The sequence below is a fragment of the Macaca mulatta genome, chromosome 14 (genome assembly GCF_049350105.2).
Source record: "Macaca mulatta isolate MMU2019108-1 chromosome 14, T2T-MMU8v2.0, whole genome shotgun sequence".
Lineage (NCBI taxonomy): Eukaryota > Metazoa > Chordata > Mammalia > Primates > Cercopithecidae > Macaca > Macaca mulatta.
In genome coordinates this window covers 125,989,269-126,006,507 of record NC_133419.1, presented here as the reverse complement: position 1 = coordinate 126,006,507, position 17,239 = coordinate 125,989,269, and the positions used below count along the sequence as shown (strand labels likewise).

Here is a 17,239-nt window from a genome sequence, read left to right as displayed (position 1 = left end):
TAGGGGATATCACAGTGGTTAAGAACAGACTCTGGATCCAAACTGCCTGAGTTTGAATTCCAGCACTGCCAATTCTAGCTAGGTGACCTTGAGCAAGTTATTTAACCTCTCTGTGCTTCAGTTTTCTCATCTGTCAAATTAGAAAAATAAGAGTATCTACAACAATAGGGCTGTTATTATGAGTAACAACACGTAAAGCATTTAATAAGTTGTTTGTCACATGGTAAACATCCAATGAATATTACTGTCTTCGTTCAGTGAATGTATTCTTATCTTCATCTTACAAATGGAAAACCTGAGGCACAGAGACTTGCCTAGATCACAGCGTCAGAAATAGGAACAAAAATACACCCCCAGAACCTCAGCTCAACTATCACAGAGCAATAGGATTGTAGCCGCCTGGCAGGTATGTCTGAAACAAAAACCTCACAAGCTCTATGAATGGAAGAGTGAAAATAATAGGAATGGCTGGGTGTGATGGCTCACACCTGTAATCCCAGCACTGTGGGAGGCTGAGGTGGGTGGACCATTTGCGCACAGGAGTTCAAGACCAGCCTGGGCAATGTGGCAAAACCCAATCTCTATAAAAAGTACAAAAATTGGCCGGGCATGGTGGTGTGTGCCTGTGGTCCCATCCACTCAGGAGGCTGAGGTGGGAAGATCACTTGAGCATGGGAAGCAGAGGCTGCAGTGAGCAGAGATCGTACCACTGAATTCCAGCCTGGGTGACAAAGTGAAACCCTGTCTCAAAAATAATGATGATGATGATGATAGGAACTGCATCAAGGAAGCCCATTGCTCAAAGATATTGTTGTTTACAAAAAATAAGTTAGGCCAGGCCCAACTTTTTATTTTTACTATACCTCTCAAATGTTACAGAACTCCTATTAGTAAAGCCCAATTAATAATTCGACCTTGAAAAATAAATTCAGTGTAACAAAGTAATCAAAACAGTTGGCCTACCATATCTGTGGGTTTGATATCCATAGATTCAACTAACCTCTAATCAAAAATATTCACAAAACAAAAAAACAGATGACGGCATATGTAATGAAGATGGATACTTGTTTCTTGTCGCTGTTCCCTAAACAACACAGTATTAACAACCATTTACCTAGAATTAGGGATTAGTATTACAATCTAGAGAGGATTTAAAGTATGTAAGAGAATGTGTATATATTATATACAAACACTAAACCATTTTATATAAGGGACCTGAGCATCCACAAATTCTGGTATCCTGGTGAGGGGTGGGGGTGTCCTGGAAACAATCCTCCATGGATACAGAGGGACAACTACACTCCTCCATGGATACAGAGGGACAACTACACTATCTTCTTTTATAACTTCACATACATGTTTTCATGGATCTAGACAGTAACAGTGTTTTGCATTTTTTGTTTTTTGGTTTTTTTTTGAGATGGAGTCTCGCTCTGTCACTCAGGCTGGAGTGTAGTGGTGCAATCTCTACTCACTGCAACCTCTGCCACCCAGGGTCAAGTGATTATCTGGCCTCAGCCTCCCAAGTAGCTAAGATTACAGGCATGTGCCACCACATGCAGCTAATTTTTTTGTTTGTTTGTTTTTTTGTTTTTTTTTGAGACGGAGTCTCGCTCTGTCGCCCAGGCTGGAGTGCAGTGGCCGGATCTCAGCTCACTGCAAGCTCCGCCTCCTGGGTTCACGCCATTCTCCTGCCTCAGCCTCCCGAGTAGCTGGGACTACAGGCGCCCGCCACCTCGCCCGGCTAGATTTTTTGTATTTTTTTTTTTAGTAGAGACGGGGTTTCACCGTGTTAGCCAGGATGGTCTCGATCTCCTGACCTCGTGATCCGCCCGTCTCGGCCTCCCAAAGTGCTGGGATTACAGGCTTGAGCCACCACGCCCGGCCCATGCGGCTAATTTTTGTATTTTTTTAGTAGAGATAGGATTTCATTATGTTGGGCAGGCCGGTCTTGAACTCCTGACCTCAAGAGTCTTCCCAAAGTGCTGGGATTACAGGCGTGAGCCATCGCACCCAGTCTCTGCATTATTTTTCAATGGTTATCTTATCATCTTCTTTAAAAAATAAAAAGTCTAACTTATATATCCTCTCCCACCAGAATATCAAAATTCACAAATGCTCAAGTCCCTTTTATAAAATGGTGTAGTATTTGTATATAACCTATGCACATCTGTCCATATACTTTAAATCATGTCTAGATTACCTATAATACCTAAATACAGTGTAGATGCTATGTAAATAGTTGTTATACTATATTTTTTATTTGTACTATTTTTATTGTTGTATTATGATTTTTTTCCCCACAAATATTTTCCATCTGTGGTTGGTTGAACCCACAGATGCAGAACCCACAGATATGGAGGGGAAACTGTATACACAGTATTTAGAAATATGCACGTAAAGTACTAGAAGAAATAGCTGCAGGAATAATTGCTTCTGGGGACTGATGTTAAGGGAGCTTAGATTTTGGGGCAGTGAACTATCACTTTTTATTATAAACCTTCAGAACTGTTTAACTTTTTTTTTTGAGACAGTCTCGCTCTGCTGCCCAGACTTGAGTGCAATGGCGCAATCTCAGCCCACTGTAACCTCTCCTTCCCAAGTTCAAGCGATTCTCCTGCCTCAGCCTCTTGAGTAGCTAGGACTACAGGCATGTGCCACCACACCTGGCTAATTTTTGTAGAGACAAGGTTTCACTATGTTGCCCAGGCTGGTCATGAACTCCTGACCTCATGTGATCCACCTGCCTCGGCCTCCCAAAGTGCTGGGATTACAGGCATGAGCCACCACACCCAGCTGTGAACTGTTTAACTTTTTAAAGTATAAACAGGCATTACATTAACTTTTAAGGCAGCTAACTATATTTGGGTGTTTCTTCTAAAAATCTTTGTGCCAATAATCATAGGGCACATGGTAACCTCCATTTTACACATACTTTTATTTATATGTACTATATATAGATATATAAAAAATGTTCTTTTTTTATGTCAGGCCATATGAAACATTGCTAAGCTGGTCGATGACTATATGGCTTAAAACCACTAAAAAAATGCTAATTCTTAAGTTTATTGTCATGAGCCTGATGTTCAGCTTGCTTTTATTACTGGTTGTGGAACTACTTCTATGCCTTAGACAATCATATAGCATGCTGTACCTACACAAGAATTGTTTACCTTTATGTCCTCTTGTTGCAAAAAGAAAAAAATCAAAATACCCAAACCTCAAGTTGCAAATACTCTGGAACTTCCCTTGAAAGAAAAATATCTTAGTAAAATATTAGTAAAAGTACAGAAAACTAGGAGATTCATCTAGTTTTCTTAGAATCTATGTCCTACAGCTAGAAATAGAATCAAGTATATTACCATCAGAAGAATACCCAGTGAGGCCTCCAAAAATGACCAGCACATAACTGACATCAAGCTCCCTCATGATCTCATAGGCTTTTTCCTCTGTGGACGCCATTGCCTGGAAAAACAAATGTACAATTCTCAGAGCAAAATCCCAAGTCATATTATCCCCTCATGCAGACACATTTCCCGCTAGACCTTGCACACCAAACACTCAAAGATCCCTTTATCTTACCTGCCCTACTCGAGAAATATGGGTATTATTCCATGTGTTATTGTCCACTAAAATGGTTCGGTTTGCCATAGCTGTAATCTGATAGCCATAATCCCACCAGGACATGACCTTCGCATCCTGAAAGTAGAATGGGAAATGGAAATAACAAGCTTCTGTCTCTAAAAGTCAAATGCAATAGAGAAGGCATCTTTGGTCTGACAGAAGTGACACCTGGCTGACTAATCAATTTCTTCACAAAGTAATGCATGTCAAACCAGAAAATAAATCCTGGCACCTGGTCTTCCATTTATATAAGATCATAAAATCTCAGCACAAATAACAAACCAGCATTGCCTACATTTTCATCCCAGGTCACTTTACACAAACATAATGAGGTGGGAATGTGGGAGACTGTGCAATATAGCCACATCAATAGCCTAGTGTCATTCGATAATTTTCTAAAATAGCCTTTTAACAGAATCACAAAAATCACTTATTATAAAGATGGGGTGGAAACTCAAATCACAGGATATGATGGGCAAGAATTAAGACTCTTAAAAGTTTTTATTCCTAACAAATTGTCTCAGAAATGATATTCTTAATAGTTACTGTAAAGGAAATCACTTCAGATTCTCAAAAGGTATAAATTAAAATGTTAAAAGCAGTTATAAGCTGATCACTTTACACAAGATTTACATCTTTCTGCTTGCTTCAATTTTCTGATTTTTCTAAAGTGAACATGTATTATTTATAACTTTTTTCTTCTTTTATAACTGGGATGTTCTACCTCTTGTTAAAAATCATCATATCAATAAAAGTGTCCATGCAAAGTCTAGATAATTACTAGTAAGCGTTAACTATAAAAGATCCCTGAATTGAATGGCGGTTCACCTTTAAGGCTCATTCAAGACTAGAGTTGCAAAGTTCCAATTTCACCAAGCTTTCCACCCATCTAAAAGCTATATGATTCACTATAACATCAAATGTCTCCTCCCCCTTTGCCCCTAACCCACAATTCCCACTCCTCCCAAATCTTCACCTCTGGAGTATTGTGACGAAGCCAATAATACGCTTCTCGAAAGTCATCAAATATGATCCTACTGCCATCCCCACCACGGGCAGACAGTACAATGGACGGAGAAGAGTAGGCCTCACTGGTCACCCACGTTGAATGAAAGGTATAGGTGATAAGAAAGAAAGCCATGACCAGTATCATCCCACTTGCCACCTAAACAAGGAAAAAGAATTAATTGTGTAGTTAATCAAACTAAATTCGTACAACACAGGACAAATTGTTAGACACATTCATTAATAGAGATGAGATTGATCAAGTCAGAGGCTCTATGAGTTAATTCTGACCACCTATGACAGTGCTCCACTTTACTCCTCCCACCACCCACCACCCACGTACACACATACACACACACACACACACACACAGAGTTTCCCAACTCTACTCTTAACATTGCTTCTCACTTCATTCTTAATAGGGTAGGTAGAATCCTGTTGCTTCTTGCTCTTCTTGTCTGGACGACTTATGTCCAGATTCTTCATGTATGTGGATAGCACCTGGGAGACTCCAATGCCGGAGAGAATGCACATAACAGGTGCCAACACTAGCATTAGACGCACCTAACAGAGACAGGACACATGATCAGTCTAATCAGTGTTACACAGTTTACAGATTTCAGCCTATTAGTAGATCAAGACATCAATTTAGGGGTTTTCATCAAACATGACTTCCATAAAAAGTGAAAGAGAAAATACTTGAAATAGTTACAGTACAAGCATATATTTCTTAAACTGTATTTCAATTATATGCATGCACATATGTATATGTGTCTTGAATAATAATGATATAAAGTATATTTCATAACTGTGGTTTGAGACCAAAAAAGTATGAGAAGCACTATTTTACTACAATATATAAAATCCCTCCTCTTTGGCTGGGCACGGTGGCTCACGCCTGTAATCCCAGCACTTTGGGACGCCAAGGAGGGCAGATCACCTGAGGTCGGGAGTTCAAGACCAGCCTGACCAACATGGAGAAACCCCATCTCTACTAAAAATACAAAACTAGCCGGGTGTGGTGGCGCATGCCAGTAGTCCCAGCTACTCGGGAGGCTGAGGCAGGAGAACTGCTTGAACCCAGGAGGCGGAGGTTGCAGTGAGCTGAGACCATGCCATTGCACTCCAGCCTGGGCAACAAGAGTGAAACTCTGTCTCAAAAAAAAAAAAAAAAAAATCCCTCCTCTCTTTTAACAATCTAGCACTGGGGAATACTCCCACGCCTTCAAGAAAAAACTATCATCTCCCGTTTTAAGACACCCAGGGTCATATTATCCAAAAAAGTGCAAAAGTGCTTCTATAATACCAAGTTATGAATCCAAGAAAGTTGGACCCCACAACCAGAATGTATGAGTGTCCCATACATTCCTAGGAAGGATCAACAACAGCAAGCAGCTTTACAACTCATTCCCTCAAATGCTCAGAGGGAAGCATGTGCACAATCATCAGTACTTTCTGAATTCTGCCAGGCAGATAAAAAAGCACCTCAGAGTTAGAGTGAAAAAGTCTACCAGACTGAGGGCAGTCCTCACCATTACAGCTGAAAAGTACATGCTGGTCACACCATACATGATGATAAAAATCCGGGCATCAGACAGGTTGCTAAAGCAGTAATAGAGGCCAACTACAAAAGAGGGAAGGAGAAATAAGCAGCTGAGTCCTGTAGGTTGAAACCTACAAGGGAAAGTGTCTTCGTTATATGACTGGATGATTCCACACATTTAACCCAGCAATTCCACTTCCAGGAATTTATCCTAAAAAAACAATCATAGAAACATGCAAAGATGTTCACTACAGCACACTTTAAAGTAGCAAAAAATCAGAAACAACCTAAATGTCCAACAACAAGGAGCTAATTATAGTATATTTATAAAATGGAATATATTAAAATATTGCTGTGTGAGATTATGGACTACTTGCCTTCTTACACATCTTGACACATCTCTGTACTTAAAAAAACTAATAAATGATATATTTTAAGTATTTCTATAAAATAATACTAAGTAACAGCGAAATTTGATTCTTTATGAAGTGAAAAAAAATCAGGGAAAAAACTATGATCTCATTCTTATTTGATAAATATACATCAAAATGTTAACAGTGGCTAGAGATGGGTGATAAGAACTCCTGAATATTTACCTTTTTTGAGATGGGGGTCTTGCTGTATAACCGAGGCTGGTCTCAAACTCCTGGGCTCAAGTAATCCTTCTACCTCAGCCTTCCAAGTAGCTGGGACTACAGGTGCACACTACCCTGCCCAGCTAATTTTATTTATTTTATATGTGTGTATGTGTGTCGGTATGGGTGTGTGCGTGCATTATTTTATTTTATTTTATTTTTTAAGTAGAGACAGGGGTCTCGCTATATTGCCCAGGCTGGTATTGAACTCCTCGCCTCAAGCAATCCTCCCACCTCATCTTCCCAAAGTGCTGGGATTACTGATGTGAACTACAACTCCAGGCCTGTTTTTGTTTTTTTAGATGTGGGTCTCACTATGTTGCCCAGGTTGATCTCAAATTCCTGACCTTAAGTGATCTCACCTCAGGCTCCTAACAGGCTAGGATTATAGGCATGAGCCATTGTGCTCAGCAACTTTTTCTATTTATTTATATATATTTTTTACAATACACAAATTACTTTCACAATAAGAAAAAAGTACAAGTTGGCCAGGCACAGTGGCTCACACCTGTAATCCCAGCACTATGGGAGGCCAAGGTGAGCAGACTGCTTAAGCCCATGAATTCAAGACCAGCCTAGGCAACACGGTGAAACCCCATTTCTTCAAAAAAAAATACAAAAATTAGCCAGGCATGGCGGCATGCACCTATAGTCCCAGCTACTCCGGAGGGTGAGGTGGAAGGACAGCTTGAGCCCAGGAGGCAGAGGCTGCAGTAAGCTGAGATCGTACCACTGCCCTCCAACCTGGGCAACAGAGCAAGACTCTATCTCAAAAAAAAAAAAAAAAAAAAAAAAAAAAAAAGTAAATTATTTGAAAAAGACCACTAACACTGGTAAATTCTAAAACACATCTGGATTGGCCAGAAGTTAAGAGATTGATGAGGCTTTACAATCAGCAGTACTCATTATAGGACTTCAATACTGCCAAGAGGAAAAACAAGGGTAAAGGGGAAGGAGTATGATAGAAGTACTCAAACAAAACCAACCCTGAGTAGAAATTACGGTTAAATTTTAACTTATAACACAAATGACAAATGAACAGAAAACTGTGAGGCTGAACTTGCCAATATCTACAACTGCTGAACTTCTGACTTCTGCTCAGCTTCATACATGAGAAAATTTGCTTAGCTGTCCTCTGTGTTACACAACATAAACAGGCAAAGAAGAACAAAACACGAATGAGGGTCGCTTGCAAATGTGGAATCAAATCGTGATTCTTACGAACAAGGCCATTTCAGAACACAAGGCCACATACCTGGAAACATGAAGACGAGGAGCTGTAGGTCAAAATAGTATGAGGACCAGGTTGTGGGCTGATGCTCAGACACAGAAGCAATGATGGGGATGTTGTTCTTAGCGTAAGAAGGATCCAGCAGTGAGTAGAAACGCCCCGTCCAGGGAGATATTTTTCCTGGCAGCAAAGAGGCAATACATATTCAACACATACTCTTCAAACAAATATCTGATCTAAATTAATCACAACTTCCCATTTTAATAAGATTCTCAGTGACAGAGAAGGATTAGGTTTTTGCTTAATTGCCACCAATACTTAGAGAGTTTTGCCGGGCGTGGTGGCTCAAGCCTGTAATCCCAACACTTTGGGAGGCCGAGACGGGCGGATCACGAGGTCAGGAGATTGAGACCAGCCTGGCTAACATGGTGAAACCCCGTCTCTACTAAAAAAAATACAAAAAACTAGCTGGGCGTGGTAGCGGGTGACTGTAGTCCCAGCTACTCGGGAGGCTGAGGCAGGAGAACGGCGTAGACCCGGGAAGCGGAGCTTGCAGTGAGCTGAGATCCGGCCACTGCACTCCAGCCTGGAGGACAGAGCGAGACTCCGTCTCAAAAAAAAAAAAAAAAAAAAAAATACTTAGAGAGTTTCACTCCTTCCTTTCTTTCAAACCTGGGAGTACTTTTGTCAGCACTGCCAGTAGAATAAAGCCAGGCTGTATATAAACTTGGAGAGAATAGAGGCAGAAAATGCTGCCTGAAAGGGTTTTAGGCCAAATTTGGTCAAAGCAAGGCCAACTGTAGAGATTACATCAACTATATCCTCAAGTCCTGCTCTGAATTAGTCAATAGATAGACTTGAGCAAAATCAAATTAATCTCTGAGAAATCAAAGTAGGGAAAAAGAAGGAAAATTTGGCTTTCTAACCAACTAAACAGCCATGATTTAGTTTCCATGGTATTAGATGAGTGCCACCTTGGAGGGTATGGTAAGCAATATAATGGCTTCTCCCACCCAACCAATAGGAAAGAAAAAAAAAGAAAGAAAACGGAGAAAGATTTGCAAGGTAAGATATAGTCCTTTCGCCAGGTGTGATTAAGAGCAGCTCCAACAAGACATTCTCTGCTATGCTGAATCCAAACACTGGGTTGAAAAGTGGATTGAATGTAAAATTGTGGGACTGTACATGCTTCAGATAAAAAAAGAAATAAGAAAAAAAGAATCTTTTGTGGTCAGAAAATACCCTGTCTTTTGGAGTTTACTCTATGTCTGTACCCATCTGCATTTAATAGTAAAAGTTCTGAGCCTTACCGGGCGCGGTGGCTCACGCTTGTAATCCCAGCAATTTGGGAGGCCAAGGCGGGCAGATCACCTGAGGTCAGGAGTTTGAGACCAGCCTGACAAACATGGAGAAACCCCATCTCTACTAAAAATGCAAAATTGGCTGGGCGTGGTGGTGGGCACCTGTAATCCCAGCTACTCAGGAGGCTGAGGCAGGAGAATCGCTTGAACCTGGGAGGCGGAGGTTGCAGTGAGCCGAGATTGTGCCACTGCACTCCAGCCTGGGCAACAAGAGCGAAACTCCATCTTAAAAAAAAAAAAAGAGGCCGGGCGCGGTGGCTCAAGCCTGTAATCCCAGCACTTTGGGAGGCCGAGACGGGCGGATCACGAGGTCAGGAGATTGAGACCATCCTGGCTAACACAGTGAAACCCCGTCTCTACTAAAAATACAAAAACTTAGCCGGACGAGGTGGCAGGCGCCTGTAGTCCCAGCTACTCGGGAGGCTGAGGCAGGAGAATGGCGTAAGCCCGGGAGGCGGAGCTTGCAGTGAGCTGAGATCCGGCCACTGCACTCCAGCCTGGGTGACAGAGCGAGACTCCGTCTCAAAAAAAAAAAAAAAAAAAAGAGAAAAAAAAAAAAAAAAGCTGTGAGCATTCCCTACCTGTCAGCATGAGGAGAGCTCCCACGGTGAGAAGGACAAAGCCTACCAGAGAGATGACACTCCGGAAAAGAACTTCAAATTGTTGTGGATTCAACTTGCTGCGCAGGTAATCCACAAAGGCATGGATCTGGCAGAGACCAAAGACCCCAAAGGCTGCCATGTGCTCTGATGAAAGGACAGGCTGTAGGTAAAAGGACATGTATGTTAATATTAAGGAAAAAAATGAGTAAGTCCAGTGCAGGCCTGCATTATTCTTATCTAGTTCAAACTAAACGATCAAATGAGTTCTGAGGCCCCAAAGGACTCAGGGCCAATCTAGGGAAGGGTTTAATTCACCAGCCATATTTTCTACAGAATATTTGGAGCCCTCTAAAGCATAAGATACACTATCATTGTCACATATCTGGCTTTTGCTCAGGTTATTTCCTTAGCCTAGACTGTAATTTTCTCCAAATTCCCATCCACTAAAATTCTCACCATTCAAGGTCCAACTCAAATATCATCTCTTCCTAACCTGCCAAACTGAAATCAATCACTCCTCTCTATGTTCCATGTCACATTAGTTCTCTTCTAGCACTTAATCATTCTTTGCCTTAAATGGGTGGTTCTCAAACGCTAGTGGGCATCATAATCACCAAGGGGGTAGGAGTGTTAAAACACAGATTGCTGAGCCCCACCTCCAGAGTTTCTGATTCAGTAGGTCTGTGTTGGGGCTCTAGAATTTGCATTTCTTTCTAACAAGTTCCTAGCTGCTGCTGCTGCTGATTCAAGAACCACACTTCCAGAACAGTAGCCTATCGCATATAGACAGCTGCATGTATTTCTTTCCCTGCAAGAAGACCAAAACTTCCTTAAGGACCATAACTGTATTTTTATTCTTTTTACATTTTCAAGTGATTAGCAAACTGCATATACAAATGCTTTTCAACTTATGATTGGGTTACATCCCAATAAACCCATTTTAGGTTGAAAATATCATAAGTAGAAAATGCATTTAATACACCTAACCTACGGAACACCACAGCTTAGCGTAGACTACCTTAAACATGCTCAGAACATTTAACATTAGCCTACAGTTGGGCAAAATCATCTAACACAAAGCCTATTTTATAATAAAGTGTTGAGTATCTCATGTAACTTATTGACTACTGTACTGAAAGTGAAAAACAGAACACTTATATGGGTACTGGAAGTACGGTTTCTACTGAATGCAGATCACTGTCACACCATTCTAAAGCCAAAAAATCCTAGGTCACACTTCGTAAGTTAGGGACAATCTGCAGTAGGTGATCAGTAAAGAAATACTTGTTGACCTCTAAATAAGGTTTGCACTTTCATGATAATTTCACAAAAGAAATCAAACATGCCACGTTATTCTCTGATTTAGCAGTTGTCTGTTAACCCTATGGAGCACTGTGGTTAAAGGTTTATGCTTTCGTTCCTGAAGCACTTACAATTAGATACCATTAAGATCAGGATTCTCTGCTACTACATGGGGCCATCTGCATTAAAAGAACTGGAAATTTTAACTTTGATCACTCATCTAAACTCTACTCAACTAAATATCCCTCCCCTTCCCACAAACTTAAAGCCAAAGTAAGAGCCATGAAATTCAAACTCCACGGAGCAAATATTAGCACACTCCTGGATGTAAATTTTAATGACCAATAATTCTGTTGCAAGTAGTTCAATATAAAAGCTGTGAGTAAGTCATACTCTTCTTAACAGAATCTAAGATAAATCAGTCTAGTTGGGGCTGCATAGAAAAAGTAGAAGCTGAAAACCCTACTTAGTCAAGGGCTCACCTGGAAACCCACAAAGGAGATCTGCATAGAAAGTATAGTGCCCAGGCAGTAAACAGTACAGTAGGCCACGTAGATCCGGTGGGAGAAACGGCCTGTGAGCATCAGCACCAGGACATGGAGAGGAATCAAGTTGATCAGGAACACATAACCTCCCCATGACGAGACCTATGATGGAATAGAAAAAAACAGTTCCTCTGAGTACGCCTCCTCAGACCACCACCACTATATTGTAGGATATCACCTGTAACTTTTTAAAGAACACTTATAGTAACTACAACTTTATTTATGCCAAATGGCTTAAAGAGTTCAAATAACTGATATTTTTAAAGAGGAAAATCAAGTCCTTACATGTACAGGTTATATAAAATAAAATAAATTTTAAAAAAGAAAATATAAAATCAAGTTCAAATCCATCACTATAACTCAATCCCCTGCTCCCTCGTGGTTGCTGATGTCATGATCACATAACGAGAGGGACCCAAGCCTCAGAATGAATCTAAATGCAATCTACTGTAAGGTCATACAGAGGATTTAGGGATATGCGAGCAAGTAGAAGCAATTAAGGAAGTCTACACATATACATAAGTATGAACAGAAAAAATATATTGGAAAAGAAAAAGTTTAGGGGAACCTACCAGAAAAGAAAGTTGGTCAAACAATAGGTACCAATAGGAAATACAGTATTTAGAGAACTTTAAAAATTAAAAACATGTAGAAAAAGTTACCATGTAGAAATAAGCAAGGGCACACTTAGCTGCCCAACAGATGGAACCAGTCTTTACTGCCTTGATCCACATGTAGTAGGTGAGTAGCATGCAAAAGATGGCAATCCCTGCAGAAAGCACACATCAAAATTCAACAAGAGGCCAGGCTAGTAAAGTGATTAAGAATACTGCTCTGGAACAGACTGCCTGCATCTACTACCAAGTAATAGTGTAATTTTAGGCAAATTATCTACCTCCTTTTGTTTCAGTTTCATGTAAAAAGAAGTAATAGTATCTACTTCATAAAAGTGTTCTGAAAACAAATATAATTAATGCCTGTAAAGCACTTAGAAGAGTACCTGGCATATAATAAACATTAAGTAAATATTGGCCATTATTATCATTCTTTTCAAGCACTAAACATACTGCTTCAAGTATAGTTCTAAAGACATCCTATATTATCATTCATCATCCTGCCTCTACGTCTTAACATAAGCTAATACTCATGCCCCAACTGCCCCTTTCCTTGATATCTGCCTAATGAAGTCCCAACTTCAGGACCCAGTTGAACCTCAACCACTTCCAAAAAGCCTCCCTTGATTCCCGAATCTGCTTTTGTTTTTTTTTTTCATTAAAAAAAAAAAAAAAAGGCCGGGCGCGGTGGCTCAAGCCTGTAATCCCAGCACTTTGGGAGGCCGAGACGGGCGGATCACAAGGTCAGGAGATCGAGACCATCCTGGCTAACACGGTGAAACCCCGTCTCTATTAAGAAATACAAAAAACTAGCCGGGCAAGGTGGCGGGCGCCTGTAGTCCCAGCTACTCGGGAGGCTGAGGCCGGAGAATGGCGTAAACCCGGGAGGCGGAGCTTGCAGTGAGCTGAGATCCGGCCACTGCACTCCAGCCTGGGTGACAGAGCGAGACTCCGTCTCAAAAAAAAAAAAAAAAAAAAAATGGGGTCTTGCTCTATTACCAGGCTGCAATCACAGCTCACTGCAGCTTCAACCTCCCAGGCTCAAGCGATCCTCCCACTTCAGTCTCCAGAGTAGCTGGGACTACAGGCGCATACTACCATGCCCAGCTAATTTCTTATAGTGACAGGGTTACCCAAGCTAGTCTCAAACTCCGGAGCTCAAATGATCCACCCACCTCAGCCTCCAAAAGTACTGGATAACAGGGCGTGAGCCACCAAGTTCAGCCCCAAATCTGAATTAATCTGTCACTACATTCCTGAAATACTCTGTTCAAATTTCTATCGTGGCACATAGTATCATCTCCTGTCCCTGGAGTTATCTTTACATGTCCGTTTTAATCTTCCTTAATAGATTATGGGCCAATATAACCTTATTCATTATCTATCTCTTTAATTTCTTATAATTATGCACAAAATAATCTTATTCATTATCTATCTAACACTTAATACTATGTTTTCCCAATAACATTCAACAAACGTATGTTGAATTGAAAATAGGTCAGTAAGTCATTAAAATTTTAAGGACATCTATTCCCTTTATGTAGGAAAATAAAGCAAATTATTATAATGTTAAAACAACAGTTAACTATCTTATGAATGCAGAGATGAACCAAAGACTTGTAAGAAAAGTTACCAACTACCTTTCTGGAAAGGATGATGGGAAGAGAACATGAACTTGTCCAAGATCCGTTCCTGCCCATTTCTAATCTTCTCACCCAGTTACCACTTTTATTATTGCTAAACAATAGATTGCACGTTGTGAAGCTCTGTTGGATAATCAGGTGAGAAGATCTTCTTCAGCATTTTAAAAGTCTTACCTTCATTATCATAGGAGCCAGCAACAGATCGGGAGATATATCCAGGAACTACAGCAATCATGGCAGCAGCAAGAAGCCCAGCCCCTGCATCCTGTAAGAAAAAAAGGGTAATGAGACATTAACACCAATACAATGCTGAGAAATAGAGGATCCACTAGTCCATTCTGTTTATAATGGACCCAGAAAACAGTCCAACAATTTTGAAGGTAGATGTGAGATGTCAGAAATGCCAGAAATGCTCACAGCACAAGAAAACTAAAAACTTCATGACCAATTCCCCATGGTGACACCAAACCTGACACTGAGAACACATATGCTGAGGACAGACAAATCAAGTGAGATGTCAAACATCAATACTGTCCCAGAATGGGCTGTTTGGCTACCAATCTCCCCAAGCTTGTAAGTCTCTAACCCTAACAATATCTGTACATCATTGGAACACCAGTCACACCTCTAAAAGCCATGCAAGGACAATCAAAGGAAGAAAATTATTATTTCGGTTAAAAAGCCAACAAAGGTAAGTGATAATCTACCTAAACTGAAAACGCCAGGAGCTTAGGCAATAAAGCTTAAATATCACCAGGCACCCTTTGAGCTTGGGAGAAAGGAACAACGGATATAAGCCACATTCCAAAAAATAAAGACTTGTCTGTTTAAAGAGTCAAATTTGGGAAAGGGCAGCAAGGAGAAGGATGGAAAAGTTTTCCAAACTAAATTCAGGCTTCCCAAACCCCCTAGTAGTTTATCACCTCTCAGGTGTCTCTCTAATACCACAGCACAAACTAAGAATAGCACCCAGGGAGCCAAGGTCAGCAATGCTGAAACCTGGAAAAAGAAAGTCAGCATTATGGAGTCTACTAAGGAAGCCAAGTGGCTTAAGAATTTTAAAATAATTTTTTTTTAAATCAACAAATAATTGCCGAGTACATTCCTGGTAGGAAAAACTAACCATTTTGGAATGTTTCATGTTGGTGTTTTTTTCCTTTCCCTTACATTGTGAGGACTTCAAAATCTAAACCTCACATTTTGCATTTTAAATGTTTTCTTCTTTATGTAGCAATTTATGTTTCACTTTCAACTGTACTCTCATGAGGACAGTTGCTAATGATTAAAAAAAACACATATTCCAGAAAGGGGTTGGAGTGAACCCAATTAATTTGGCCCAGTAAAAGCTGTCTTTACCCTCTGGCTCCCTGCCTTTCTAAGGCTCTGTCCCCCACCCTCCAGCATCTATTAGAGAGGCTCAATAACATTCATTCCCAAGCCTCCTGTCACCCCAAATCCTTCACCTTGAGCTCTTTGGTAAGGTGGTACGTGACGATGGTGGTGAAGGAGGAGAAGAGAGGGGCCAGGAACACACAGACATTCCGAATGTCGATGGTGATGTGGAAAAAATGGAGTACATGGTAGATTGCAGCAGAGGTGATCATTAAACCTGTAACAGGAAGAAGAAACTCCATTAGGTTGTCTTACCAGAACTTAAGGGAAAAAGAAAGGGAAAAGCCCAGATACAATAAAGTGACTACGTAAATCTTGACAAATCACCAGAAATACTAACATAGCAACTGCAGTAAGCCTATAAATTTCTCTCATAAGGATTCAAATCCGAAGTCTAGAACGTATAAAAACCACCCATCTCTACTCTACTACAAACGTACTCCTGTCTATATAAGATGCACTTTTAGGAACCTGTAATCGGGATGAAATTACAAGTGTCACAAGACAAAGCTATTAGAAATAAAAGAAACTGGTTCTCTACCATACAAATATTTCTGGTTTTGTTTTTTGTTTTTTTTTTTAAAAACATATCTGATCTCCTCACCTGGGTAAATTGTTCCTCCAATGATTCGTCCCAAAGGGTACCAGGCCCGGTCATCAAACCAGTTATGGAATTTATAAAACCCCTCCTCAGCCAGGAACCTGGTAGTCCGATAATTAAAGTACCTATGGCAAGAAATAAACTTTATTGTGAATTTGTGGTGAATTTTGCTCCTCAGGATACACCATTGAGAAATTCAGCATTACTCAATGAAAAACCAGTTTAGCATCAAAAATTATGCCATGAAAATCATTTTGTACTACCATAAGTCTGTTCACTTCTATTTCCATGCTTATCTCAACTAAAGCACTGCTTCTCTCATAAGGAAATGAGCCGGGTGCAGTGGCTCACACCTGTAATCCCAGCACTTTGGGAGGCCGAGGCAGGTGGATCACAAGGTCAGAAGTTCGAGACCAGCCTGACAAACATGGTGAAACTCTGTCTCTACTAAAAATACAAAAATTAGCTGGGCGTGGTGGCATGTGCCTATAATCCCAGCTACTAGGGAGGCTGAGGCAGGAGAATCACTAGAATCTGGGAGGTGGAGGCTGCAGTGAGCTGAGATCGCCACTGCACTCTAGCCTGGGCAACAGAGCAAGACTCCGTCTCAGAAAAAAAAAAAAAAGGGAAATGAAACTGGAACCTAACATTATAACCAAGCAATCAAATAGGACACTTCATCAAGTTGACATGTGGTAGGCATTAGGACCAGTCAGAGAATTCAAGCACCATGAAGACAAAGCCACTGAGATGTAGGCACTAATAGATTTTGGCTTTCTTATTCTTTTTTTTGAGACAGAGTTTCGCTCTTGTTGCCCAGGCTGGAGCACAATGGCGCAATCTCGGCTCACTGCAACCTCGGCCTCCGGAGTTCAAGCCATTCTCCTGCCTCAGCCTCCTGAAAGTAACTGGAATTGCAGGCGCTCACCATAACGCCCAGCTAATTTTTGTATTTTTAGTAGAGATGGGGTTTCACCATATTGGCCAGGCTGGTCTCAAACTCCTGACCTCAGGTGATCCACCTGCCCCGGCCTCCCAAAATGCTGGGATTACAGGCGTGAGCCACCACGCCTGGCCAGATTCTGGCTTTCAAGTGACAGGAACATATTTTTAAAAATCTATACTGCACACAAAGATACAT

At 40.8% G+C, this 17,239-nt stretch overlaps 1 protein-coding gene across 3 annotated transcripts in view; it reads right to left on the bottom strand.

Moving 5' to 3' along the window:
- Window positions 1-17,239, bottom strand: part of STT3A (STT3 oligosaccharyltransferase complex catalytic subunit A) — a 29,606-nt gene that overhangs the window by 3,901 nt on the left and 8,466 nt on the right. For all 3 annotated transcript variants that reach the window (NM_001257421.1, XM_077961082.1, XM_077961083.1), the window contains 12 exon segments: window positions 3,363-3,465; window positions 3,583-3,699; window positions 4,601-4,789; window positions 5,038-5,193; window positions 6,162-6,253; window positions 8,063-8,218; window positions 9,981-10,161; window positions 11,786-11,950; window positions 12,511-12,617; window positions 14,280-14,370; window positions 15,569-15,714; window positions 16,102-16,223. In NM_001257421.1, coding sequence (NP_001244350.1) covers window positions 3,363-3,465; window positions 3,583-3,699; window positions 4,601-4,789; window positions 5,038-5,193; window positions 6,162-6,253; window positions 8,063-8,218; window positions 9,981-10,161; window positions 11,786-11,950; window positions 12,511-12,617; window positions 14,280-14,370; window positions 15,569-15,714; window positions 16,102-16,223 — 1,625 coding nt within the window.